Below are 27,959 nucleotides of genomic sequence, written 5' to 3' on the forward strand. Positions count from 1 at the left end.
CTTCAGTGGACTTTCACAAATATCAAAGAAAGATCATAAAATATGATATTGCTGATTTCTTCTTGCCCCATTCCAAACTTGTGTAGACCTTTTACTGAGTTTAGCACTTCCTTTCTTGATCCAGTTGCCTCTTTTTATCATCTACCAATTAACTCTTCTAAACTTATTCTAGTTATATTCAAATCCTTTATAGAACTCTGCCTCTCATTGCAGTAGATGATCCAGTCTTTGTTATCACAGAAGAAATAGAACATGTCTATTGTCACTTCCTTGATTGTCCTCCACTTTGGCCTCCTGATATCAATATTGATACCACTTTGTATGTCTTTCTTTTTTTAAACCATTGTATTAAGTCACATTGCATGACAAAATACCAAAGACTGGGTGGCTGAAACAACAGATATTTTTTCTCATAGTTCTAGAGGCTAGGAAGCCAAGAAACAAGGAATCGGTATATTTGATTGCTGGTGAAGACCTTCTTTCTAGTTTATAGAAGGCTTCTTTCTCCCTGCATCCTCAAAGAGTGCTCTAGTCTCCCTTCCTCTACTTAACACTAATGTCATCATGGAGGTCTTACCTTCTTTGCCTCATCTAAAGCTAATTACCTCCCGAAGGCTTCACCTCCAAATAACATCACATTGGAAGTTAAGCTTCAACACACGAATTTGGGGTGATACAGACATTCACCACAACCATCTTTATAGTTAATTAGTATTAAGTAGTATATTCATACTGTGCACCACCATCCATCTCTGGGATTCACTTCATCTTGCAAAACTGAAACTCTTTACCCATTAAACAACCCCCTATTTTCCTCCCTGCCAGGGGTTATGAACTCCTGGCAACAACCATTGTATCTTCTGTTATCTATGATTTTGACTACTTTAGTTTCCTCACTTAAGTGAAATCACGTATTATTTGTCCTTTGTGATTGGCTTATTTCACTTACCATAATGTCCTTCAGGTTCACCCATGTTGTAGCATATGTCCAAACTTTCTGTGTGTATTAGGTCTATTTGGCCTATGTTTTATTCAAGTACTCTATGTCCTTATCGATCTCCTGTCTGGATGTTGTATTCATTATTAAAAGTGAGGTACTAAAATATCCTACTATTATTGTATTGATGTCTATCTCTTCCTGCATTTATGATTCTCTTGACCTTGGTGAACATTTTTTTGTGACAGTTTTCTGTCGGGTACATTATTTAACTCCATTTTATTAGGATTGGTTTCTGAAAATCTATCTTCTTCCTTTGTTTGGAGGATCTTTGCCTGATTCTTCATTTTCCTTGACTCTCTGTGGAGGTGTTCACACATTAGACAAAATAGGCACTTCTTCCATTCTTCATGACCTGGTTTTGAAAATGAGAAGACCTTCACCCTTCAGCCTGGCCAGAGATTTGGGAACCTCTGCCAACTGTTTTCCTTCCCAGGGGAATCTGAGAGATGGGATTTTTGTTCACTTACTCTATGCTGAGGAGGGGGTGAGCTATGGTGTCTACTAGCCCAAACTCCCATTTCCATTATCTCATAGGCAACTAGACTGTGCCAGATTCATCAGAGTTTCATGATTGGTAGGACAGATACTGTTTTTTGGGGCAGCCCCAGAGAAGCTGGGGTCCTGAATCAACTCTTGGATCTGTGATGACTATCTCTAGATCTAGATCTGTGGCATCTGCAAGCCCAGGCTGCTTTCTCTGTCTTCTCCCAGGGGGTTAAACTATGTTGAATTTATCAGAGTTCCAGGACTGGTAAGATAAATCCTAGTTCTTTAGGCAACTACCAAGAAGTTGGTGTGCTGAACACATGAGTGAATCAACCTTTTCTAGGGGCTGAGAGCGAGGATTATTTAAAATCTGCTTACTCTGTGTTGGGCATATGGGAGAGTCTGTGCTGTCCACCAGTCCAGAATGCAATCTCTGTTCACTCTTGGATCATTAGATTGTACCAGACCCCTCAGGGCTCCAGGACTGGCAAGCCCAGAAGCCAGTCCTCTGGGGAGCCCCCTTGGAAAAGTTGGGGTGCTAAACATGGGAACCAATCGAGGGGAGAACACCCTGAGTAAATATGGGAGCTAGGAAATCTCTTCCTGATTGTCTGGTACTGCACCAGGGGCAGGGAATCTGCAAGAGGGTGACTCAAATCTCCATATCAGCTTCAGTGCGTCTGTTTTGCATTCTGTCGAGGTGCAGGAGCCTTTCAGTTCGTTTCTGTATTTCTCACAAAGGCAACTTGTTCATGAATTGTTGCTGAATCAGTTTGTTAACTGGGGAGAGGAAGTTCAGAGTTTCCTACTCTGCCATCTTGCTAAGGTCATTCCCCATAAATTTTGTTGTTTAAATTTTCATTTTTCGGCTGAGCGCAGTGGCTCACGCCAGTAAGCCCAGCACTTTGGGAGACAAAGGCGGGTGGATCACGAGGTCAGGAGATCGAAACCATCCTGGCTAATATGGTGAAACCCCATCTCTACTAAAAACACAAAAAATTAGCCAGGCATGGTGGTGAGCGCCAGTATTCCCAGCTACTCGGGAGGCTGAGGCAGGAGAATGGCATGAACCTGGGAGGCGGAGCTTGCAGTGAGCCGAGATCACACCACTGCACTCCAGCCTGGGCGACAGAGCAAGACTCTGTCTGAAAAAAAAAAAAAACAAAAAACAAAAATCGTTTTTCTCAAGATAATTTCCCATTTCCTTTATGATTTCTTATTTGATCCTTTGTTTCGTGGCATCATGTTTAATTTCTATATGTCTGTTAATTTTCCAGTTTCCCTTCTTTTGTTGATTTTTAGTTTCATTTCATTTCGACTGGAAAAGACACTGTATGATTTTAACCTTTTAAATTTATAAAGAAGTGTTTTGTGGCCTAAAATATATTCTATTCTAGAGAATGTCCCATGTGCGCTTGAGAAAAATACATATCCTGCTGTTGTTGGGTGAATTGTTCTGTTAGGTCAAATTGTTTTATAGTGTTGTTCAAGTTCTCTATTTCCTTATGGATCTTTGTCTGATCATTCTGTTATTGAAAGTGGATATTAAAGTATCCAATAATTATTGTAGCACTGCCTAGTTTTCTCTTCAATTCTGTCAATGTTTATTTCATGTATTTTGAATCTCTGATATTTGGTGCATATAAATAAAATAGAGAATAGAAAAGTGACATGTACAAACAACTAAACCTAAAGCTGCCCTTTTAAAAATCAACAAACATGATCTACTTTAGCTATATTAAGAAAGATAACTCAAGTAAGACCATTAACAAAGGGCATTTTAGGTGTTATGAAAACCTGTATATAACCAGTAGATGGTAGAAAATACATGTAGAAAAGACAAAATACATAGAATGGTTCTTGAATTTTTCTCCTATTATAGTTTTTGCATTCCTTAAAAGCACAATATTATGATATTTTACAATAAAAATAACAGGGCCTATGGGAAAATAGGGTTCATGGCAGATGCCCTCAAACTCATATCATTTTATAGATATGAATCCTTCTCACAATAAAAATATGGTCATGGTTTTAAACATTTTAAATTCCTAAGAAGTAAGGAAAATACTATAGTGCTTTCCTTAACAGAAGACTTGACATTTGCTTTTTGGTATGAAAGTGATGAAGTGGGATGGTGAGTATGAAGAAGAGATGAATGGTAGCTTGTCCAAAAGTGATCCTCAGCAATTCTCCCTGTTCCTGCATGTGCCTGCCACTCTTGCCAATAAACTCTGTTTACTTCCCACATTGACATTGGGCCTGGACATTTGACTGGCTTGGGCCAATTATAAGTTAGTAAGTATTGTGCAAATGGAGACTTGATAAGCACTTGCACATTGGGATTAGTCCTCTTCAGAGTCTTCTCTGGGATCTCAGTCACTATCCTGTGAAAGACCAACTTATGCCCACAGAAACAAATACAAGACACTTGCTAGTATGCCCACCTAAACCCCCAGTTAATGGTCAATACCAACTTGCCAGCCATGTGGGTGAGGCCATTTTTGAACCTTTGCAGCTATTGAAACTGACACCACGTGAAAGAACCACCCCCAACTCTCTTCTGAATTCCGGGAGAGAATAAGTGGTTGACTTAAGCCATTAGGTTTTAGAATTGTTCACTTTTCAAATAGTAGATACTGAAACAGAGTGGAGGAAAGGATATCCTCATACTTAGACTTAAATTTGATGACTCTGAGGTGTACTTCATTGTCCTGAGTCCTTCTAATCTGTCTTAACGTTAGAATTCAAGTTTTATTATTTTCCTATTTCCCTGCTTTTTCAAAGCAGTTGTTTGAATGGCTCCAAATAAAATAGATACCACAAAATGCCATCCTGTTGCTCTTGGCACAATAGACTTCTAGAGAGTTTCCTTTGTCCAGCTGTGTCACAGGCAGAATCATCCTCATGGTTCTTAAAACCGAAATGACCATGGGATTCAGCATTCCTTTCCTCCCTTTGCTTTGTCCTCTCACCTCTGTGTCTGTATTAGTTTTCTCTTGCTGCTGTAGCAAATTGACACAAACTGGAACGTTTACAGTGAAGCCCATCAATCACAGTTTTGTGGATCAGAAGTCTGGGGAATGTCATCTGGGTCTTCTGTTTAGAATCTATGATAATAATAATGCCAAAATTGGCCGGACACGGCCGTGGCTCATGCCTGTAATCCCAGCACTTTGGGAAGCCAAGGCAGGCGGATTATCTGAGGTCAGGAGTTCAAGACCAGCCTGGCCAACATGGTGAAACCCCATCTCTATTAAAAATACAAAAATGATCTGGCCATGGTGGCATGTGCCTGTAATCCCAGCTACTCAGGAAGCTGAGGTGGGAGAATTGTTTGAACCCAGGAGGTGGAGGTTGCAGTGAGCAGAGATTGTGCCACTGCACTCTAGCCTAGGCAACAGAGTGAGATTCTGTCTCAAATAAATAAATAAATAAAGCCAAAATCAAGGTATTATCTTGATTCTTATCTAGAGGGTCTGGGGAAAAATCAGCTTCCAAGCACATTCAGATTGTTGCAGAATCCAGTTTCTTCCATCTAAACTGTTTATTTCTTCATACACTGTCAGCCAGGGGACTCTGTCTGCTCCTAGAAGCTACCCATATCCTACTCATGTGATTGCCTCAAGCTTCAAAGTCGACAATGGTGCACTGAGGTCCGCTGATACTCTACTCTCTAACTGGCCCTTCTAAACCCACAGACTATCCAGCATCCACTTGTTCTGTATTCCTCCTTTACAAATCCCCATTGCAGATTCTGTCACGAGTTTCTCAGTCAAATATTGACTGAATTATCATCAATCATCATCATTATCATCATGAAAATAGTATTACTACATTAGTACTAAAAATACTAATGATATTACAAACACTAATTGTTAATTAATAAACATGTTGAGCACTTAAACTACATGCCATAGTTTGCTTATTTCTTTGTATTAATTATAGTTTTTATAACGCTGGCAATAGTCATTAAAGCTGAGGAAAATGAGGCTCAGATGGGTCAAATAACTCATGAAGGTCACTCTGGAAACCAAGCAAGTAAGTATATATATAATATATATACTTGTAAGCATATATATATATACTTGTAAGCATATATATATAATATATATACTTGTAAGCATATATTATATGTAATATATAATGTATATACTTGTAAGTATATAAGACCATATATAATATTTATATATACAATATATAATATTAGATAGGTGGCATCTGTGATAGAGCTCCACCAGAGTGACACCCACAGATGACTGTGGAGCTCCTATCCTTCCCTAAGCACCTCTCACAATGCATCTCTCTCTTGCTTCAACATCTCTGTGCTGTCCATCCTGATCTCAAATTTTAACTTTTAAATTTACATTTTGCCAAGTTGGATTAATTCGTGGAACAAAGCTATGAGGTAGAGGACCAAGTCAGAAGCCCCGAAGGGATAAGAGAAATGATCTCTATGGAAACTACTAGAGGCACTGCAGTCCTTCAACTATGCTAGTCACCTGCCCAAACCAAAGTAATCAATCTATCTTATGAAAACCTTTCAAGGGCAATTCATCTGCAGGTTAAGTCCGAGGTTTTCATGCCCTGACCTTGGACTATTTCTTTTGCTTATCTTCTACCATTTCCTATCTACCATTTTACAATGTGCTATACCTAACATTTTTTAATTTCTATATATATTAATAGGCTCTCGCAGAGCAGGACTACCATTGCACATACTGTTTCCCTTCCTGGAACAACTACCCTTTCTCTACTTCTCCTTTTTCATCCAAGTTCTACTTAATTGTCAAGATTAGATCAGGTGTTATCTTTGGGGAGATGTCCCTAAGCCCCAACAACCTGGTTGGACTAGGTATTCTTAGGTATCCTTCCTATGCACCCCCACAGCACTCTGAGCTCAGCTATTGCTGTATTGCCACACCATATTGAAATTATCTACTTGTATGTTTGTACTTTCTATTTGCTTATGGACACCTCAAAACCAGGAGCCCTGTTTTTCATCTTTATATAAAAGCTTCCAATTACAGTGTACCAAATATTTTTGAAGGCTGCTTTTTATATCTGTTAGTTTTTTAGGACTTCTAATCTATCATTACATGAATTATCTGCATAATAACCAGACTCACCTTGTGTCACCACCATCCTCAACATGTCTGTGTGCACATACATCGATGTATAGTACCAAATAGGTATCTTCCAATAATAAGTAAGAAATAATAAGTGATTCTGCACTATTATAATTAGGCTCACATAGAAATTCCAGAGCTATTCTGTTCTCACAGCTGAAAGATCCAGAAAAGTTATTAAATAATCCATTAAAAAATGAATTACAATCACACAGTCTAGCTTCTAACAGTAAATATTTCTGTTGAAAAAGAACTTTTATTGTGTTTTTAACCAAAATCCCATTCACTTGTTTTGTGTTTTCAGGTTGGACAAGCCCGATGAAAGTTACTCCTTTACAACCTCATCATGAAGGATGCTCAATAAGTCACATATTTACCTTTGATGAGGAGGCAACATGTGCAGTAAGATTTTCTTGCTGAGTGTTATCATACAATATACATAATTAGTTTATTTCATTGTTTAGTTATTAGATATTGTATGCCCTAGACGAATAGCTACTATGTATATAGTTCTTCTTATGTTCCAGGTATTGTGCAGACCCTTGCAGTCAATGTATATTATGCATTACCTTGCATCATTCCTACAATACCATGGGGGAGGAGTGAGTAGTAGATGCAGCTGGTGCCCATCACAGACTCCCTTCACTGGCAAGTGTGTCTATTCCCAGTAGCAATGAGTGATGACCACTGAAAGGCTAACAGTCACAAGACTAGACGACTGCACCTTCTCATGCTGTCTCTTTCAAATTTTGGTCAGTGACTGACTGACTTCCTAGGGCAACAGATAAATGCTACTCTCCAGCTGAGACTGCATTCTCACTAACTTCTTTCTCTTCTCCTATTCTACTGTCTTCACTCCCCTTGGCCTGAGGGCATTCCCACAATATATCACTTGAACAACAACCCTGTCTGAATCTCTGCTCCTTAACCAGTAGTGTTGTTATTCTCATATCATTTGAGAAAACAGAAGCCCAATGATGATGAGTAACTGACTTTTGATAAGACAGATAATAAATATAAAACCAAAATTTTAACGTAAATATTTTTCAGAATTTAAGGATTATATTCCTAATCATCTTCCTGTGTAGATTTTACAGTCTCTAAATCCTTGGCATTTAAATTAAGATACTTAAAGACTCCTAAGACATACACAAAGATATAAAAACATTTTTTAAAAAAGCTTTTTTGAGATATATGTCATGCACCATAAAATTCAGTCCCTTAAAGTGTGCAATTCAATGTTCTTAGAATATTCACAGAGTTGTGCAACCATCACCACAATCTAATTTTAGATTTTTATTACCTCAAAAAAACCCATATTCATTAGCAGTAAAAGCATGAATACATTGTAAAGAATCAATTTCCATTTCTGTGACTCCTATATGTATTTCTTCTAAAATTCATCTGCCTGGGAATTTACCCATATAGTGCCATGTTGATTTCTTTTTTTCTCACCTTTTCCTTCACAATAACCCTTTCTAGTTTACCACAAAAGGAAATGGGGCATACCTCTCACTTATTAACAGCTGTACTACAGTACATGGCCATGAAACGAAGAGCATGAGTCATTTAAAGTACGTGTCCTCAATGCCTCTTGTACTCAGGATGTCACACACATGGTAGGACTTTATGTTTTTCTTTGTCCTACACATTTTTCTTTCATAAGAAAATTATGGTGTTAGAAATAGTGGCAATTTTGTTTGTTCTAGGCTATTCTGAATTTAGACAAAATTCATAATGTGATTGCAAGGGTAATGAAAATTTTTATTAGTTTTAATTATTCTATCTTGAAACTCTTATCAAAAGATCCATTGGTCCTGTAGGCAAATCCTGTGAGAGCAAATCAAAGTGAACCTTACAAGAAATTGAAGACCTCGTTGCCTTTTTAAAAAAATCTATGCTACAAATTTATGGCAAGATTCCATGCTTTAACTATTTTAAAACTAGAATTCGAAAGTAGGAACTTGTCATGGAAAGGCTTATTAGCATACTTATTTAAATTTAAAATAAGTTTAGACTTTTTATAGCAGTGAATAAATCTAGGTATTATTTCCAGTAGTGGAAGCTAAGTAATATGGACCAATATTTCCAATGGCAAAACAACTGGATTAATGTTCCTTTTTTCTAATAAGGTAGAGAGAAATTACTAGGCCAACAAGAGGATAGATGCTCTAAAATTTAAGCCTAGCACTTAGGGCCACTTTGATACTGAAAGAATTTGCAATTTTTGAAGAGGCAACCAAAAGTTTGATTTGAACTTTTGGTGGTCTCATAGGAGTAAAAGATCAGAAGCTGGAGTTGATCCATGAAAAACACCTGTGACTGTGGGCTGAATACCTGGAGGCCTGAATCCTACAAGTAAGGATAGGTAAATAGTAGAAAGCACTTGAACAGACTGCAGCCTAGCTTAATCCAAGTAAACAAGAAAACTTCCAGTCCTGAACTAGGATGAAGATGATCCTAGACTGCTCTCATTTCCAGAAATCAGACAGAAGTAAACAACATTTTTCTTTGAAGGAAGATATTATCTTATTAAATCTCAAAGTATTTTTATTGAAACTTTTTTTTTTTTTTGAGACAGAGTCTCGCTCTTTCGCCCAGGCTGGAGTGCAGTGGCGTGATCTCAGCTTACTGCAAGCTCCGCCTCCTGGGTTCATGCCATTCTCCTGCCTCAGCCTCCCTAGTAGCTGGGACTGCAGGAGCAACAACCGGCTAATTTTTTGTATTTTCAGTAGAGACGGGGTTTCACCATGTTAGCCAGGATGGTCTCGATCTCCTGACGCCGTTCCACCCGCCTCTGCCTCCCAAAGTGCTGGGATTACAGGCGTGAGCCACCACGCCCAGCCAAAAACTTTTAAAGTGTAATGTTCAACACATAATTAACAGTATCCAAACACATAAGGAGAAAGTACACTGTGAGTATCAGCAGAAATGAAAGAAAACAGAAACAGACACATATTGAGTCCATACATTGCGAATATGCATAAAATGTTCAAGGAGAAAAAAAATAAGCTCACAATTTTTGTAAAAAAATTATAAATTACCAAATGGAAATTAGAAGACTGGGGGAGGGGCTGGGCGTGATATCTCACACCTGTAATCTTAGCACTTTGGGAGGCCAAGGCAGGATCACTTGAAGCCAGGAGTTTGAGATCAGCCTGGCCAACATGGCAAAACCCCATCTCTACTAAAAATACAAATATTAGGCCAGGCACGGTGACTCACACCTGTAATCCCAGCACTTTGGGAGGCCAAGATGGGCGGATCACCTGAAGTCAGGAATTGGAGATCAGTCTGGCCAACATGGCAAAACCCCATCTCTATTAAAAATACAAAAATTATCTGGGTGTGGTGGCACATGTCTGGGAGGCCAACACAGGTGGATCTCCTGAGGTCAGGAGTTCAAAACCAGTCTGGCCAACATGGCAAAACCCCATCTCTATTAAATATACAACAATTATCCTGGTGTGGTGGCACATGTCTGTAGTCCCAGCTACTTGGGAAACTAAGGCAGGAGAATCACTTGAACCCAGGAGGCAGAGGTTGCAGTGAGCAGAGATAGTGCCACTATACTCCACACTCCAGTCTGGATGACAGAGTGAGACTCTGTCTCAACAAGAAAAAAAAGAAAGAAAGAAAAAAAGAAAGAAAATAACAAAAAGAAAAGAAAATTGGGTGTAAAAGTAATTCCAGAACTGAAAAATACAATAAACAAAATAACTTTATAGATGAGTTCAGTAATAGATTAGACACAGTTATAGAGGGAATTGGGAAACTGGTAGATAAATTAGAAGAAACTATGATGAAGCACAAATGTATAAAAATATGAAAAATACAGAAGTGAAAGCCAGAAAACTAGGAGATATAGGGAGAAAAAAGAACACATGCTTATTTGGAATCCCAAAAGTGTTAAGAGAGAAGAAATAGAGCAGAAGCTAAGATACGATTTTTATATACACTGAATGTTTATTTCTGATAGCTCCCTGAGGCATCCCCTCACATTCTCTGCTGTACATTGAGGATGAGTTATGGTTCCAAATAAACAAGCCAAAGGTGACAGCAACAGAAGCATTCAGCCCCAGCACCAAGAGTAGTGGCAGAAAAAGTCTCAAGTTAAAGGAGGCAAAACATGGAGAACATAAAAATGGGAAAAGGAAAAATCTGAAAGTTCATTTTTCAACATAGATTATGGTAATTGCATTATTTGGAATCTGGACATCAGTAACCATATTTTGTCAGGTCTTGTTAAATATGAAGAAATTCTGGAAATTGAGGCACTGAATGATGCTGATGGTGTTGCAGAATCTTAACGTGGATAATGCTAAAGTTTTATTAGTACATAAAGGAAGTTCTACTTCAATGTGATTACTTTTATCGGAAGAAACTAAGGAACATTTAGAGTCAGAAGTAGAGATTCCAATGGAATCAGATTTTAAGTATAGTAAAGATATCAAAGAGCAAATTTAGTCCCTTCTCTATGAAATAGTAGACACACAACATGTAGAAGACAGCAATAGAGAGAAGATGCACCAGCAAGAATATAGCCACTCGAAAGTGAAGATAGACAGCAAGGATATTAGGTAGATGATAAATTTGAGTACCTGGAAATGAAAACATTTTATAAAGAAACTGAAGATACATAACGTGTACAAGTGAGTTTGTAGGAATATAATCAGAAAGTGGAAGAGATACTATATTAGAGAAAAACCTAGATTCCCCTGAAAGATTATGCCATATTATCACGATATAGCACATCAAGATAATAGTCAACAAACATGTGAACTACAGAAAATATGACATAAATTTCAGATACTGCTAGAGAAGATTGAAACACAGGTTTAGAAAAAGTAATTGTCTCTTTGATAAAGGGCAATAAAAACTGGTGGATTTCAGACTATGATGACTCAGGCTGATGGGAGTTATTATAAACAGTGATACTTACATTGATTATACCTACCCTGATATTTTTGTTAGAAATTACTATATTAGTTTCAAACATACTACTTAAGACATAAATTTGTATCTATTTGAAACATGTAGCTAATTAATTAGAAAAAAAGTTAATGACATTTCAATAGAAGTTTGAAATGACCATAATGTAGTTATTTTAGTTATCAAAATTTAGTGGATTGGATTGTAAAATGCCTCTTCGGACACAAGTAAATTATATGGATTGATGTATAGTACAAAACACTTCTTAGCACATTAGACTGGTCATATCATAGCTGCTGTTATTAGACACCTGTTTAAATTTTAGAAAACTAACATAAATTACTAGCACTTAATTTCAGGCTTGTTTTGTCTCTGACTAATTAAGCACCCTCACACCAGTAGCTTTAGTATTGCACTAGGTTTTTAAAATAAAAGTGAATAAGGCCTCCCCGTTAAGATTGATTTATGATATATAAAATGTTGTCATGGCCTACTTGTTTATAAAGTGTGAACCATTTTCACTGGAATTTACCTATTCATGCCTCAGAAATAGTTTTATGTTGAAAATATTTTGATTTTAGAAAAGGAGATAAACACAACTTCATTCATGAAATAAATATTAGCCTAAAGAATAATAAGAAATGTTTTCCTTTACATGTCAGAGGCAGCATTTCATCAAGTTAACACAGTATTTATTTATTTATTTATTTATTTATTTATTTATTTATGACAGAGTCTTGTTCTGTCGCCCCAGCTGGAGTTCAGTGGCATGATCTCGGCTTACTGCAACCTCTGCCTCCTGGGTTCAAGCAATTCTCATGCTTCATCCTCCTGAGTAGCTGGGATTACAGGCATGTGCCACTACGCCTCATTATTTTTTGTACTTTTAGTAGAGACAGGTTTCACCATGTTGGCCTGGTTGTTCTCGAATTCCAGACCTTAAGTGATCCTCCCGCCTTGGCCTCCCAAAGTGCGGGATTACAAGTGTGAGCCGCCATGCCAAGTCAACACTGTTTTAAAATAAGGTAATAGTTTTGGTTACTAGGGTCAGAATCAAAGAGATTTTTTTTTTATTATAGCTACCTCAAATTGCAATTTAATAGTTTCTACATACGTAGAATAACCCAAAATAATAAGCTGGTAAAATAAACTGTAATTTTTCTGATGTGATATTACTGATAGATACAGCGTTGATATTGTTGATACAACATTGACATTAATTTGAATAATGTTAATTTATATTCTCAAATTTAGAACACTATTACTTTTATAAAGCAATACCTTTTATAAGAATCTCAGGAATAAAAGAACTGATGAATAAATAAAGTAAGTTATACTGGATTTTTCGGTACACAATCATTCAAAAAATTCTGGGAATTGAGGATCAATTCTGCTGTAGTCAATTTGAATATTTTGTAATTCCAAATCTGAATGAATAAAGCTTGTATTTAATTATGTAGTAACATGAAAAAAGTTAATAAATTTTTTTAAAATATAAAATTTCTTCATTTAATATTATTTGAGTGCAGTAAAATACAGAAGAATTTAAAAAGTAAAGACCTAATCAACCAGAGAAAAACTTCATAAAACCAAAATCAGTGATAATATCTTAAAAGCAGCCAGAGATGGGGGAAAAAAAGCAAAGTACCTTCAAAGGCTTGACAGATCTTTTCTACACAGCAATAATAGATTACAACAGGAGTTCTAACATATGTGTTTACATTTATTATATATTTAATATATAATATATTCATACTTAATATGTTGTATATAGTTTATATATTATATATTGTATATTTATATATTTGATATATAGTTTTACATATTATGTTATATACTGTTATATTTATATATTTATATATGATACATTCGATTTATATATTTGGTATATAGTATGCTTTATTTATATATAATATTTACCACTTTTATATTTGATATATTATATACTTATATTTATATATAATATATACTATATATTATATAAATATATAATGTGTATACATCGTATATGATCTGTAATATATGCATCATATATTATATTAAATATATAAATATGTTATATGTTATGTGATATAGATTATAATATATAATTATAACTAATATGATATCTAACATGCATAATATAATATATAATCATATTATGTTATATATTATATATAATTAGATATATATTACTATATATTATTACATAATATATGATTATATATAAAAAACATAAGCTAATATATAATATGTAAAATATATATTTATAATATGTAAATCATCAACTAACATATATAATAAATATATTTGTAATATCTTTATCATAAATAAAATGTATATTATATATTTATATATGATATATGATAACATTATATTATCATATATATGATACATATATATATTGAAATGGTGTCATTGTCTGGGGTAGTACCCGAGGTTTGTTGTCCCATGGCCATGGAAAACTAAGACACACCAGAGTGAGGATAAGTGGTTGTTTAATAGACAAAAGAAAAAGAAGAGCTCTCTGTGCAGAGGGGTCCTGGAGAAAATGGGTTCCTACTTCCACAGTGAAATGCAGAAGAATTTATAGATGAGCTTGAGGAGGTGGTGTCTGATTTACATAGGGCACACAAAATTGGCTGAACCAGATGTGCCATTTGCATAGCACATGAGAATCTGGCCACTGCCACCCTAATCTTATTATGTAGATGGATTCTCTACCTGACTGGCGCCTTGTTGCTTGCTTTTTACTGTACACGTGGTGACAAAGAAAAGGGAAGATGGAGCCTCCATGTTGAATATACCTGGCTTCCAGGTAGCCCTTCCTTATTGGCACAGCTGTCGGCATTCACACATACAAGCTTCAAGCCTGCTTATCTATGTTTGCAGCTGGATTTCTCAGGCTGATCTTTGTTAGAAAATAAATGATTTGGGTGCTGCTTTTTGTTGAAAGGGAAACCCTGCCAAGGGCTCTGTTGCCCTTACTATCTGATTAAACAATTTGTTTTTAGCCCTGTATCAACATGACATTGTATTTTGCTACACTGACAGAGAAAGCAACATTAGCTCAATAAATTCGGTATTGATGGAACATACCTCAAAATAATAAGAGCTATTTATGACAAACCCACAGCTAATATCATACTGAATGGGCAAAAACTGGAAAAATTCACTTTGAAAACTGGCACAAGACAGGGATGCCCTCTCTCACCACTCCTATTCAACATAGTGTTGGAAGTTCTGGCTAGGGCAATCAGGCAAGAGAAAGAAATCAAGGGTATTCAGTTAGGAAAAGAAGAAGTCAAATTGTCCCTGTTTGCAGATGACATGATTGTATATTTAGAAAACCCCATCGTCTCAGCCCAAAATCTCCTTAAGCTGATAAGGAACTTCAGCAAAGTCTCAGGATACAAAATTAATGTGCAAAAATCACAAGCATTCTTATACACCAGTAACAGACAAGCAGAGAGCCAAATCAGGAATGAACTTCCATTCACAATTGCTTCAAAGAGAATAAAATACCTAGGAATCCAACTTACAAGGGATGTAAAGGACCTCTTCAAGGAGAACTACAAACCACTGCTCAGTGAAATCAAAGAGGACACAAACAAATGGAAGAACATACCATGCTCATGGATAGGAAGAATCAATATCGTGAAAATGGCCATACTGCCCAAAGTTATTTATAGATTCAATGCCATCCCCATCAAGCTACCAATGAGTTTCTTCACAGAATTGGAAAAAACTGCTTTAAAGTTCATATGGAACCAAAAAAGAGCCCACATTGCCAAGACAATCCTAAGTCAGAAGGACAAAGCTGGAGGCGTCACGCTACCTGACTTCAAACTATACTACAAGGCTACAGTAACCAAAACAGCATGGTACTGGTACCAAAACAGAGCTATAGACCAATGGAACAGAACAGAGTCCTCAGAAATAATACCACACATCTACAGCCATCTGATCTTTGACAAACCTGAGAGAAACAAGAAATGGGGAAAGGATTCCCTATTTAATAAAGGGTGCTGGGAAAATTGGCTAGCCATAAGTAGAAAGCTGAAACTGGATCCTTTCCTTACTCCTTATACGAAGATTAATTCAAGATGGATTAGAGACTTAAATGTTAGACCTAATACCATAAAAACCCTAGAAGAAAATCTAGGTGGTACCATTCAGGACATAGGCATGGGCAAGGACTTCATGTCTAAAACACCAAAAGCAACGGCAGCAAAAGCAAAACTTGACAAATGGGATCTAATTAAACTAAAGAGCTTCTGCACAGCAAAAGAAACTACCATCAGAGTGAACAGGCAACCTACAGAATGGGAGAAAATTTTTGCAATCTACTCATCTGACAAAGGGCTAATATCCAGAATCTACAAAGAACTCAAACAAATATACAAGAAAAAAACAAACAACCCCATCAAAAAGTGGGGAAAGGATATGAACAGACATTTCTCAAAAGAAGACATTCATACAACCAACAGACACATGAAAAAATGCTCATCATCACTCGCCATCAGAGAAATGCAAATCAAAACCACAATGAGATACCATCTCACACCAGTTAGAATGGCAATCATTAAAAAATCAGGAAACAACAGTTGTTGGAGAGGATGTGGAGAAATAGGAACACTTTTACACTGTTGGTGTGATTGTAAACTAGTTCAACCATTATGGAAAACAGTATGGCAATTCCTCAAGGATCTAGAACTAGATGTACCATATGACCCAGCCATCCCACTACTGGGTATATACCCAAAGGATCATAAATCATGCTGTTATAAAGACACATGCACAGGTATGTTTATTGCGGCACTATTCACAATAGCAAAGACTTGGAATCAACCCAAATGTCCATCTGTGACAGACTGGATTAAGAAAATGTGGCACATATACACCATGGAATACTATGCAGCCATAAAAAAGGATGAGTTTGCGTCCTTTGTAGGGACATGGATGCAGCTGGAAACCATCATTCTTAGCAAACTATCACAAGAAGAGAAAACCAAACACCGCATGTTCTCACTCATAGGTGGAAACTGAACAATGAGATCACTTGGACTCGGGAAGGGGAACATCACACACTGGGGCCTATCATGGGGGGGGAGGGGGGAGGGATTGCATTGGGGAGTTATACATGATATAAATGATGAACTGATGGGTGCTGACGAGTTGATGGGTGCAGCACACCAACATGGCACAAATATACATATGTAACAAACCTGCACGTTATGCACATGTACCCTAGAACTTAAAGTATAATAAAAAAAAAATGAAAATAAAAATAAAAATAAAAAAAGAAAGCAACATTAAATTAAAAATATTGCAAACTACAAAAAATCCACAAAATGAATAGAAGAAAATAAAATAAATCTATTCAAAATTCAACCAACTTTAATAAAATAAAAAACAAGAATCAAAACACTCTAGTGAAGGCAGTTACTCCCACATCAACTATTTAGCAGTAAATGAAACATTGTACTACAACACTCCAAACTGAATTACATATTTTCAAATAAGCCTTTGAGATTATAAAGGTCTGCCTTCATACAGAACTCCAAAAATTAAATACAAATAAAATAATCAGTGACAAAAAATAATAAAATTTTATCTTGGAATAATAATTAAATGGTGCAAAGGAAAAACAGAAAAAAACAAAAATGTAATAAAAGACATTGAATAAAAAATGAAAAACATCCAAGAAAATGAACATTAGATAAAGCATATTTGAAAGTGTTAAAGAGAAGGTGGTTGAAGTGGAAGATAAACAAAGAAGAAACAATATACATATAATTGGAGGTCCTGAAGAACAAAAACCAAACGGTGGAACAGAATGTGTTAAACCATGGTTTCTGGACTTTGGCATGGTCAGAATTTTGGGCTTCATAACTCTGTGCTGAAGGAGACTATCCTGTGCAATGTAGGATGGTTAGCAGCACCCCTGACCTCACCCACTAGATGCCAGTAGCACCCTTCCCAGGTGAATGAAAAGCTACAAAATGAACAGCAAAGTAAATCAAAAGAAAGCATGGAAAGAAAAATAAAAAATGATAAGTAAAGTAATGAATAAATTAGAGAAGATGAAGTAACAGGCACTCAAGCTACTTTTCTGCTTTAGCCAAATAGAAAACTGGACAACTTGTAAAAAAAAAAAAAAAAAAATCATTTCCAGACACTGGCCAAAGGCACTGAAAGGCTGGGATCTCTAAAGAAGGGAAATTAACAATGTGAGCCCTACAATTACACCAGCTTGCTTCCTGGGGGGCAGTTTTTAAGCCACAGTCCAGGAAAGTGAAACCCAAACATAGCTTTACATTCCTGTTGGATTGAAGAGGAGATTAGAGTTCTAAGAAGTCAAGGAATGGAGAATTTGCAGGGCAAGATGACAGAAAAGAGGGAGTTATGAAGATGTGGAGGAGCAGTGGGGCTTTGGAAATATGCAGAAGAGATAGCTCAGGTCTTTGGGTACTGATCTGTGTATACAAAAGAAGGAACTACTAAAGCTAAGGAAAAACTCACTGTAAAGAAGTGGGCATAAGCTTTCCCTGAAACTCAAACAGGGCAAGGAACGTTTTATGTCCCCACAAGCTAGAATAAAACACTTTATAGTAAATAGGTACATCAAGTCAGATCTTTAAAAGGATATTACCTTTGTAGTCAGGCTTAACTAGTTCAACTTTAAAGATTGCTCTGGACTTTCTCAAATTTTAAAAGCACCCGACTGATTCCAATTACTTCATTTGCTGGAAAAAAATCCAAAACCTAAGAATAAAACAACTTCCAGCAACCAACCAACAACTTAAAGTCCAAAACAAGTTATCAGTTTAAAAAATAAAATGAAACTACTTTTCATGCAAAGAAGCAGAAAAATATTACCCATAGGGGAAAAATCAGTCAATAATAACAATCCTATGAGTGATAGACATAAAGGACCAAGCAGCTATTGTATTCAAACAGCTATTACAAACCTGTTTCATACGTTCAGATCATAGGGACAGTCATAATCATGATAACAAGGGATGATGTGAAGATGCAAACGGACTTCTAGACATGAAAAATACATCTGAAGTAAAAGATAAGTTGGTAGTTTTAAGAACAGAGCAGATCTTGCATGATGAAAGATCAGTAAAAATAAATACATAGCAACATAAACTATTCAAAGTGAAAGAGAAAATAAAGCTTCAAAATAAAGCATCAGTTACTGTGGAACAGTATCTAGTAAGATGTCTAACACGCATGCATTGGAGTCTCAGAATAAAAGTGAGTTGAAGAAAAGGTTGGTTACACAATGACACAAATTGTTCCTAGCTGATAAAAATTATAAATCTGAAGACAAAAATGTTCAACAAATTTCAATCTGTATAAAAATGTTTTAAAATTATGCCCAAAACACATCAATGACATTACTGAAAAACAGTGGTAAAAATAAAATCTTAAAAACAACTAGAGAAAAGATATTTACAAAGAAACACATGTAAGAATGACTTCTGGCTTTTTGTCAGTTTGTGCAAGCCAGAAGAAAATAAATGCACATATTTTAAGTAACAAAAATAAATAAAAATAAACTAAGAAGATATTAACTAACAATAAAAATATTTAAAATTAGAAGCAAAATAGAAACATTTTTATAAAAACAAAGCTGAAAGAATGCACTGCCAGTAGACCTGAAGGAATTTCTTTAGACAGAAGAAAATAATGTATATGAAAATTCAAGTTTACACAATGAAATAAATTGAGGTTAACAGAAATGGTAAACATATGGGTAAACATAAAATACTATTTTTCATCTTGGAGTTCTTTAAAGTATCACTGTTTAAAGCAATGATAATAATAATGTGTTTCAGGTTTATAGCATATAAAAAAGTAAATTGTGTGACAGTAGTATATGGGACAACAAAGAAAATGAGCATATGCTGTTTAAAATTTTTTACACTATTTTTGGAATGATATATTATTATCCTGTAAACCCTGGAATTAAAGATGTGTATTGTAAAATATCTATACTATAAATCCTAGAGAGATAACAACAACAGAAAAGAAAAAGAAATTTTAAAGCATACGTAGTAAGCTAATAGGAGATAAAATGAAATTTTAAAATTAAAAAAATTCTTAACTAACTCAAAAGAAAGTAACACAAAAGAAAAATAGAGTAGATAAAACAAATAGAAAAAACCAGATTTAAACCAAATTATGTCCACTGTTAAACAGAATTTAATATAATGAACTTAAAAGTCACAAATTGTTAGTTGGATAAAAAATTAAGACCTGGCCAGGTGCAGTGGCTCATGCCTGTAATTCCAGCACTTTGGGAGGCCGAGGCGGGCGGATCACCTGAGGTCAGGAGTTTGAGACCAGCCTGACTAACATAGTAAAACCTTGTCTCTACTAAAAATACAAAAATTAGCCAGATGTAGTGGCGGCCGCCTGTAATCCCAGCTACTCAGGAGGCTGAGGCAGGAGAGTCGCTTGAACCTGGGAGGCAGAGGTTTCAGTGAGCTGAGATCGCACCATTGCACTCCAGCCTGGGTGACCAAAAAAAAAAAAAAAAAAAAATTAAGACCCTGCTATATGCTGACCACAAGAAAACCATGTGAAATGTAAATAAAAGTTTAAGGTAAGATGTAAAAATATATATAATTCAAAAACTAGTCAAATTAATGCAGAATTAACTGTAATAACATCAAAGTGAATTTCAGAACAAGAAATTTTATTAAGGAGTCAGATATTTTACAATAAGAAAGGGATCAATCCATAAAATGTACATAAAATATATTTAAAATGTATATCACCTAATAACAGAACTCAAAATACTTGAAGCAAAAACTGATAGAACTGAAAGGCAGATTTACAGTTAGTAGATGTTTCAAAATTCTGTTCTCAGCAGTTTATAGGAAAGGTAGACAGAAAAAACAGGGGGATATGGAACATATGAAAAACATTAATCAGCTAACTTGATCTAATTGATATAAATAACAATGGCACACAGAACATTCACTGAGATAAATTATATTCTGGAATATCAAGCAAATCAAATGAAATCGAAAGAATTGAAACTATAGAAAGATGTTCTCTGATAGGAACAAAATTAAACTAGAACTGAATAATAAAAGATGCCTGGTAAAAAATAAAAGCATATATGCACATTTAGAATATAGCAATATACAAATAGTTAATACATCATTATACAGTTAGGTTTATGTCAGGTATATAAGATTTGCTTAACTTTAGAAAATGGGTAAATGTGATTCATTGTATTAACTGATTAAAATACAAGTCATTTACTCATCTCAAGATATGAAAAAAAATTTGATACATAAGATTAACATTATCCTTAAATTAATAATGGAAGTCTGTGAAAAGGTAAATCAAACAATATTAAACAGCGAAATGTTGAAAGCCTCCCCTCTGTAATCAGTCTCAGGCAAGTATGTCCTCTTTCATGTCCTCTTTTCTCCTCCTCCTTTCACCTAAGCACTGAAGTTCTTAGCCAGCCCAATCAAGCAAACATAAAAATGGTATACAAATTGGAGGTGACTAAACAACATGGTTATTCTTGATAATATGATTATGTATGTAAAAATCCAAATGAATACGTAGTTAAATTACTTTTCATTTTATTTTACCTTATTTTATTTTTAAGACAGAGTCTTGCTTCGTCACCCAGGCTAGAGTGCAGTGGCATGATCACAGCTCACTGCAGCCTCAATCTCCCGAGCTCAAGCCATCATCCTGCCTCAGCCCCCCAGGTAGCTGGGACTACAGGCATGCACCACCATGCCCAGCTAATTTTTGTATTTTTTGTGGAGACAGGGTCTCCCCATGTTGCCCAAGCTGGTCTGGAACTCCTGAGCTCAGGCAATCTGCCACTGACTCCAGCCTATACAGTTAAATTACTATGATATAAAGAAACTGAATAAGGTTTTCAGAAATAAACATTATCGGAAATGCAATTATTATATTCTAAATATAAGCAAGAAACAAAAAGTTTTAAAACATTTAATCTATCACTTAAAATTGTATCAAAAACTATTCACTATTGAGTAATAAATCTATGAAACTATATTGAAGAATCCTATGGCAAAACTAGTAAATGTGTTGAGAGAAAATCTAAAACCAAAACAGACAGGGAAATATGCTATTCTCTGGACTGGAAACTTAAAATGTTTTAAAAGTTTAGAGCTTCCTAACAGTTTCAATGCCATCTAAATCAATATTCTAACTGTATTTTTGTGGGATTTTGAAAAGTTCTTTAAAAAATAGATACATAAAAACAAAGAATCAGAAATAACTAAGACTATTCTTAAGTAGAGGGGAGAAATGCAATACCCTTTTATGGCAACTTGCTGGCCTCATAAGGGTCACAATGTTTTAACGGAAAAACTTCTGTTTTTAAGAAAAAACTGTTCACTTGGTAGGACATAACCTGAGTGTTGAAGCAATTCTCTTCTTGCCTGAGAGAATAAAAACTACTCAAAAACTGTCCTGGCCTACAGTTAAAAGAAACAGTAAGAGGTTTTCTCGAGCTTGCAGGATACTACAGATGCTGAGTCCTACATTTTGCCCTAACGGCCTCACCATTGGATTAGCTTACTAGAAACTCAGTATCAGAGCCTTTACCTTGAGAAGACAGCCATGAACAGGCTTTTCTGCAAATGGAAATAGCCTTACAACAGTCTTCAGTTTTAGGACTTGCAAATTATGCTAAACCTTTCACCCTGTTCATTCATGAAAATAACATTCAGGCATTAGGAGTACTTACCCAAACACATGAAGGAAAATAGAGGCCAATCACATTTTATAGCCTGTGATTGGACTTAGTAGCTAAGGCATATTTTAATTGTTTAAAAGCAGTAGCAGCAGCAGCCAAATTGGTAGCTTCATCTGAGCCGCTTTTAAGACACAAGCTTTATTTACAAGTCTTGCACACTGCAAAAAATATATATTAAATTCCAGTCAAACTCTGCATTTGTCAGCAAGTAGATTAATATCTTCTGGAATTCTTCTCCTATCTCCTAATTTCTATCTAAAGTGTTGCAACTTACTTAACCCTGCTACTCTACTACCTCTGCCTCATGCAGGTGAAGACCACAATTGTGAGTGTAGTGTTAGAAATAGTGGCTCCTCATGTTCATATGTGAGATAATCTCTTTGATAATCCTGAGTTGATGCTTTTTGTTGATGGGTCTTATTATAAAACTCAGAAGGAAAATACCAGGCGGGGTATGATCTTATCACCTGAAATGAGTTAATACAGAAGAGAACTCTTACCCAATATAAGTCAGTTTCTCCTGAGCTTGTACATACAGCTAAAGACAAGTCAGTGAACATTTATACAGATAGTTACATGCTTTTGGAGTAGTCCATGATTTTGACATGTTATAGAAACAAAGAGGGGGACCCCCCCCCCCATTAAAAACAGTCTCCAAGCAAATGCACTCCTTTCTGCTATCCTCTTATCATCATGAACTGCCATTATTAAGATTGAAGGTCATAGCTGTAAAACTAAACCTGAATATCAGAGGAATTCCCTGACAGATTTCTATGCTAAATCAGCTAGTGCTGAAACTGTTAGGATATACAATTTGAATAAACTCTACAAGATTGATCCAAGTCAACTCACCTATGGTGACCTATTTAACAAACTGCTAAGTGTGCCTGATTTGGAAAAACAAAATTGATATCTGAAAGGCTGTAAATTCAGTGTTAAACGTGAACTCAAAGAGCTCTCAGATGGGTGCCTAATACTTCCTTCAGGTACTTCCTGAGTCCTTGAAGCTTCCATTGTTAAAAGTTCTGCACTCCACAAAGCTGTTCGCTCTACAACTCATCAAGTAACAGATAGCATGATCCAAATTACGAACAAACACTGGTGGGGTGACTGTTATCACATTGATAAAATGGCTTATAACCAATGTTTGGTTTGTCAAACTCATAATCCTGTGAAAGCAATAAAAACTTCAGGTGGTGTGTTTTCACTATCGGACTTTATTCAATTGTCATTTTCAGTGGGATATCAGTATATTTACACGTTACCTGGCTGCATAGAGCCTTTCCCATCTGCGAAAGCTGATGTTATGATGGTAACTAAGAAGTTGTTTAAAAAGTATTCCTTTATGGAGCATCCCTGGAAAAATTTCCAGCAACAGAGGAACCAATTTAGAAAGCAGTTGAATAAGCTTATGCACACAATGGCATCACCATTTTCCCTATTACCCTTAGTCTTCTGGAAAGGTCAAAAGATAAATGGCATTTTACAGCTGAAAGTGGCAAAGTTAACTGAATCAATTTGATTGCATTGGCCAAAGATATTACCTTGGCTTTAATGGTCATCAAATCCACTCGCAATTGAAAACATCGATTGACTCCTTGTGGAATAAGTTCCTGGAAGGCATATGCCCTTAATAATAGAACCTCAGGTATCTTCCATTCTCCTAATGCATTTTGTCTAAGTGTATTTTTATGAGGTAAAGGATATCTTCCATGACCCACAGACTGAGAACAACCAAAGCTTTCAAAACCCAGAACATGGAGATTGGATCTTCTGAAAATGGCATCAGAGACCTCATTGAACCCATGGTCCTCTCCCCATTGGAAGAGACCATACCAAGTTCTACTTGCCACCCACGCTGCAGTAAAATATCAAAGGCTTAACCTTGGATTCACATCTTACCACTCAAAAGGGCCCCTCCAAGCTCCTGGAAATGTATACCTGTTTGAGACTTCAAGGTAAACCTGACCAGAAAAACTTTTCCCCAGGAGCAGATGGCATCCTAGACACTGACAGCTATCCTAAGGCCATAGATCAAGACTTTTCTGACATCATGAAAACTGAAAACTTTATCCTTTTTCCTCTTTTTCTTATTGCTGCCATCCTAATCCTTCCTTCTTTACAGGAAAAGCCATGGACTGTAATTTGTGGATGGCTTTAGCAAAGGCTTATGCTCCAGTAAGAAACCAAAACAATTGTTAAATTTGTAGCTAATGCCCCCAAATCAAGAAATGATTCCACTAATGCCACTGCTTGTCTGTGTTACCAGTGGCATGCTAAAACCTAAAGGAGAAGTGGAAATTGATATTCTAGACATGATTGCTACTTGCTTTCCTGTACTTATTGAAAACAATACTCTGACCTTTCCAGTTAATAACAGAATGGCTACCAAATATAAAAAACCTATCCAAGTGATGCCTACAAAAGGTATATTGTGCTTCCAGGCATTGAATACTCAAGATCTGGGGATCGCTTATGGGGGTACAAGTAATTGCTTGTATGATGTCACTGGGCTAAATCCAGTAAGGTCTTGTTCCACTGAATACGGTTATGCATCCTTCCAGCATGCTATAAAGGGACTACACACAGAAAATATATTACTCACTGAACCTGGCTCAGGAGCTAGCCTCTGCTCACATACCACCAGGTGGACCTCTTTTCCAGCTCCTGGGGGCCTGCAGATACATTGGGTCTGAGGAGAATTTGTTTACTGTGTTCTGCCTCCTTGCTTGTTCATATCTTGCTTAATGGGGCTGGCTCACTCCTATCTTCCAAATAGCTTTCTCTGAAAGTTTCAATAATACCTTCCATAATCAAAGGCCAAAGTGATCAATATCCAAAATTAATACTAACCTTAAAGTGGAATGAAGATAAGTTACTTTCCACTGAAAAAAGTTTCTAATGAGGTTCCTGGATGCTCACTCTTGTTGGTAGATGGTGCCAGTTGTATGGAATTTGAAGGTAATCCATAAATTGGGAAAAAATCTTGAAATTTGTAGCCAATTATATTTTCCAGGGTTTAAATGGGAAGAAGTCACTCTCCTGAAGGGGAATTTTAAAAAGTCGTGTTCAGCAAAAGCACTTAATGGAACACCATACATTGTTAGATCTCTTCTTGGCTTATGTTGGGATCTTGCATATGGTGCTAAACAGAACTGAGTGCTGCACTTATCTTCCCCCTGGTTTTACTACTACAGAAAGCTTAATTTAAAAGGTAGCCAACACTGCTCTTCCTGCAGACACTACCACCGAATGCACCAGGGACATTTCTCAGGGGAAAGAAACACATGCTGTGTTTATGGGAGTAGCTAACAGCTGGTTTGCAGCTGTCATGAATGGTGGATGGCAAGGCTGGCTAGTCTAAGATTTTCTTATCTCTATGTTTCATTTAATCATCTACAGGTTACTATGATTGATATTACCAGGCTAACTACAAAAATAGATATCTCTTTAAATCAGACCATTTGACGGCACACTATGGTTCTTAATTGCTACTCCACCCCAAACACAGACTATGACCACTAAGACTTAAATACTGCTGAACTGTCTTTATTGCTTGAATTTTGAATTGTTTGTTCTGATGAGTTTACTTCGCAGAGATTCCTGTTAAATAGTGTACTTCCCCACTTTCTTTATATTATCCTCCCAATAGCCATTATAGTGGTCTCCTTTGTGTGTTATATCCCTTAAGAATCGTAAATGCTCATTTGTAGCCATCCTTTGTCCATCAAAAGATCTCATTACAGTTAGAGTAACAAAAACATGAGGAAAACATAATCATCCAACTAATTTCATATAATGAATTGTGAATTCTATGCAGAGATCAAACAAGTCCATTATGAAGGTAACAGAAAGGAGTGTCAGTGCTAAGGTTTTGGTCACTCTCTCAAAATTGACTGGCTGAGCAAAAGAGAATAATTTTTAAATTAAATTAGATTTGGCCTGAAACTAACCTACGTATGTAATAAACTGTAATCTAAATTATATGTGAACCAACTGCAACCTAACAACTTGTGAGTAAATTCTTACAACATGCAGCTGTGTTGCAGCCAATCATAGCAGCCAAGCTTTCAGCCAATCATGGGCTGCAAACCAGCAAAACATGCTAAACTAAGGCAAACCCGGAACTGTAACCATGTAGACTATTTTTGTATGTCACTTTTGTTTCCTGGCTATAAATATTCCCTGCCCACATTTTGTAGTGGAACTCTCTGAAAGGCTTTTGTGTTGAGTGCTACCTTGTTCACCAATCTTTCTTTTCTGCCCAATTAAACACTGCTACATTTAATTTATCTAAGTTTTTTTTTTTTTTTTTTTTTTTTTTTTTTTTTTTTTTTGAGACGGCATCTCGCTGTGTCACCCAGGCTGGAGTGTAATGGCATGATCTCAGCTCACTGCAACCTCCACCTCCCAAGTTCAAGCAATTCTTCTGCCTCAGTCTCCTGAGTAGCTGGGATTACAGGCACTCACCATCATGTCCAGCTAATTTTTGTATTTCTGTAGGAGTTTCACCATGTTGACCAGGCTGGCCTTGAACTCCTAATCTCAGGTGATCCTGTGGCCTCGGCCTCCAAAAGTGCTGGGATTACAGGCAGGAGACATGGCACCCGGCTTTTCTTTTTTAATAGTAACATATTCACAGGTTCCAGGGATTTGAACATGGATATATTTGGGTGTTTAAATATGAATGTATTAAAATGATTAAAAAATTCAGGTAAAAGAAATGAAGGAAATTTATTGCCAACAAGTGTACACTAAAAGAAATCCTGCCTAGCAAAATATTACTTTTTTCCTTTTATTTAAGGTTCATATGATTATTTTAAATAAAAGTATAACATTGTCCTCTGAATGTATGTATGACAACTGCAGAGTAAGAGATGAAAGCATATGATAAATTAACATAAGGTTGCAATGTTTGTACGTTATGTGAAGTGGTATGCTAACTCTAAGTGAACTGTGGAGAGTTAAACATGCACAATGTTTTCTCTAAAGGAGTCCCTAAAATGCAATGTAAAGAAGTATAGTTAAAGAGTCAATTGATGGCTTAAGTTGGAATTCTAAAAAGCAAAAAGACAAATTTAAATAATTCCCAAAAAGGCAGGAAAAAAATGGAACAGAGAAGTAGAAAGGTAGGATTTTTCAGAAGCCAGTAATAAAATGCTACACTTAATCTAAATATATCATAATTATATTAATTACATTAATGGCAATATACTAAACATTCCAATTATAAGGCAGACATTGTCAGAATAGATAATAAAGACACAGCTATATGCTACTTACAAGAGGCACACTTGAGATATATAAAGATACAAATCCATTGAAAGTAAGTCAATGAAAAATACATGCAATGTAAATAAAATATAAATAGGTTGTAGTGGCTATTTTGAGATCAGATTAAATAGGCTTCATGACAAAGGGTGTTACAAGACATAAAGAGAGTCATGCCTTAGTTACAAAACAGTTAATTTGTCAAGAAAACCTAACAATCATAAAGGTATATGCATCTAGGAACAAAGGTTGCAAATACGTGAGGCAAAAATGAACAGACCCAAAAAGGAGATACACAATTCCACTAATCACCTTAGGGGGTTTTAACATCTTTGTCTACTTGATGAAGCAGCTAGACAAAACAACTAGTAAATACATAGATCTAAACAAC

General features: G+C 36.0%; 1 protein-coding gene across 1 annotated transcript in view; it reads left to right on the forward strand.

Annotated features, from left to right (window-relative positions):
* Positions 1-27,959, forward strand: part of SPATA48 (spermatogenesis associated 48) — a 65,248-nt gene that overhangs the window by 2,207 nt on the left and 35,082 nt on the right. The window contains exon 2 of the mRNA XM_010357497.2: positions 6,917-7,014. Within this exon, the coding sequence (XP_010355799.2) occupies positions 6,917-7,014 (98 nt within the window). The remainder of the gene's footprint in view (positions 1-6,916; positions 7,015-27,959) is intronic.

This window comes from Rhinopithecus roxellana, chromosome 6, assembly GCF_007565055.1.
Source record: "Rhinopithecus roxellana isolate Shanxi Qingling chromosome 6, ASM756505v1, whole genome shotgun sequence".
NCBI classification, from domain to species: domain Eukaryota; kingdom Metazoa; phylum Chordata; class Mammalia; order Primates; family Cercopithecidae; genus Rhinopithecus; species Rhinopithecus roxellana.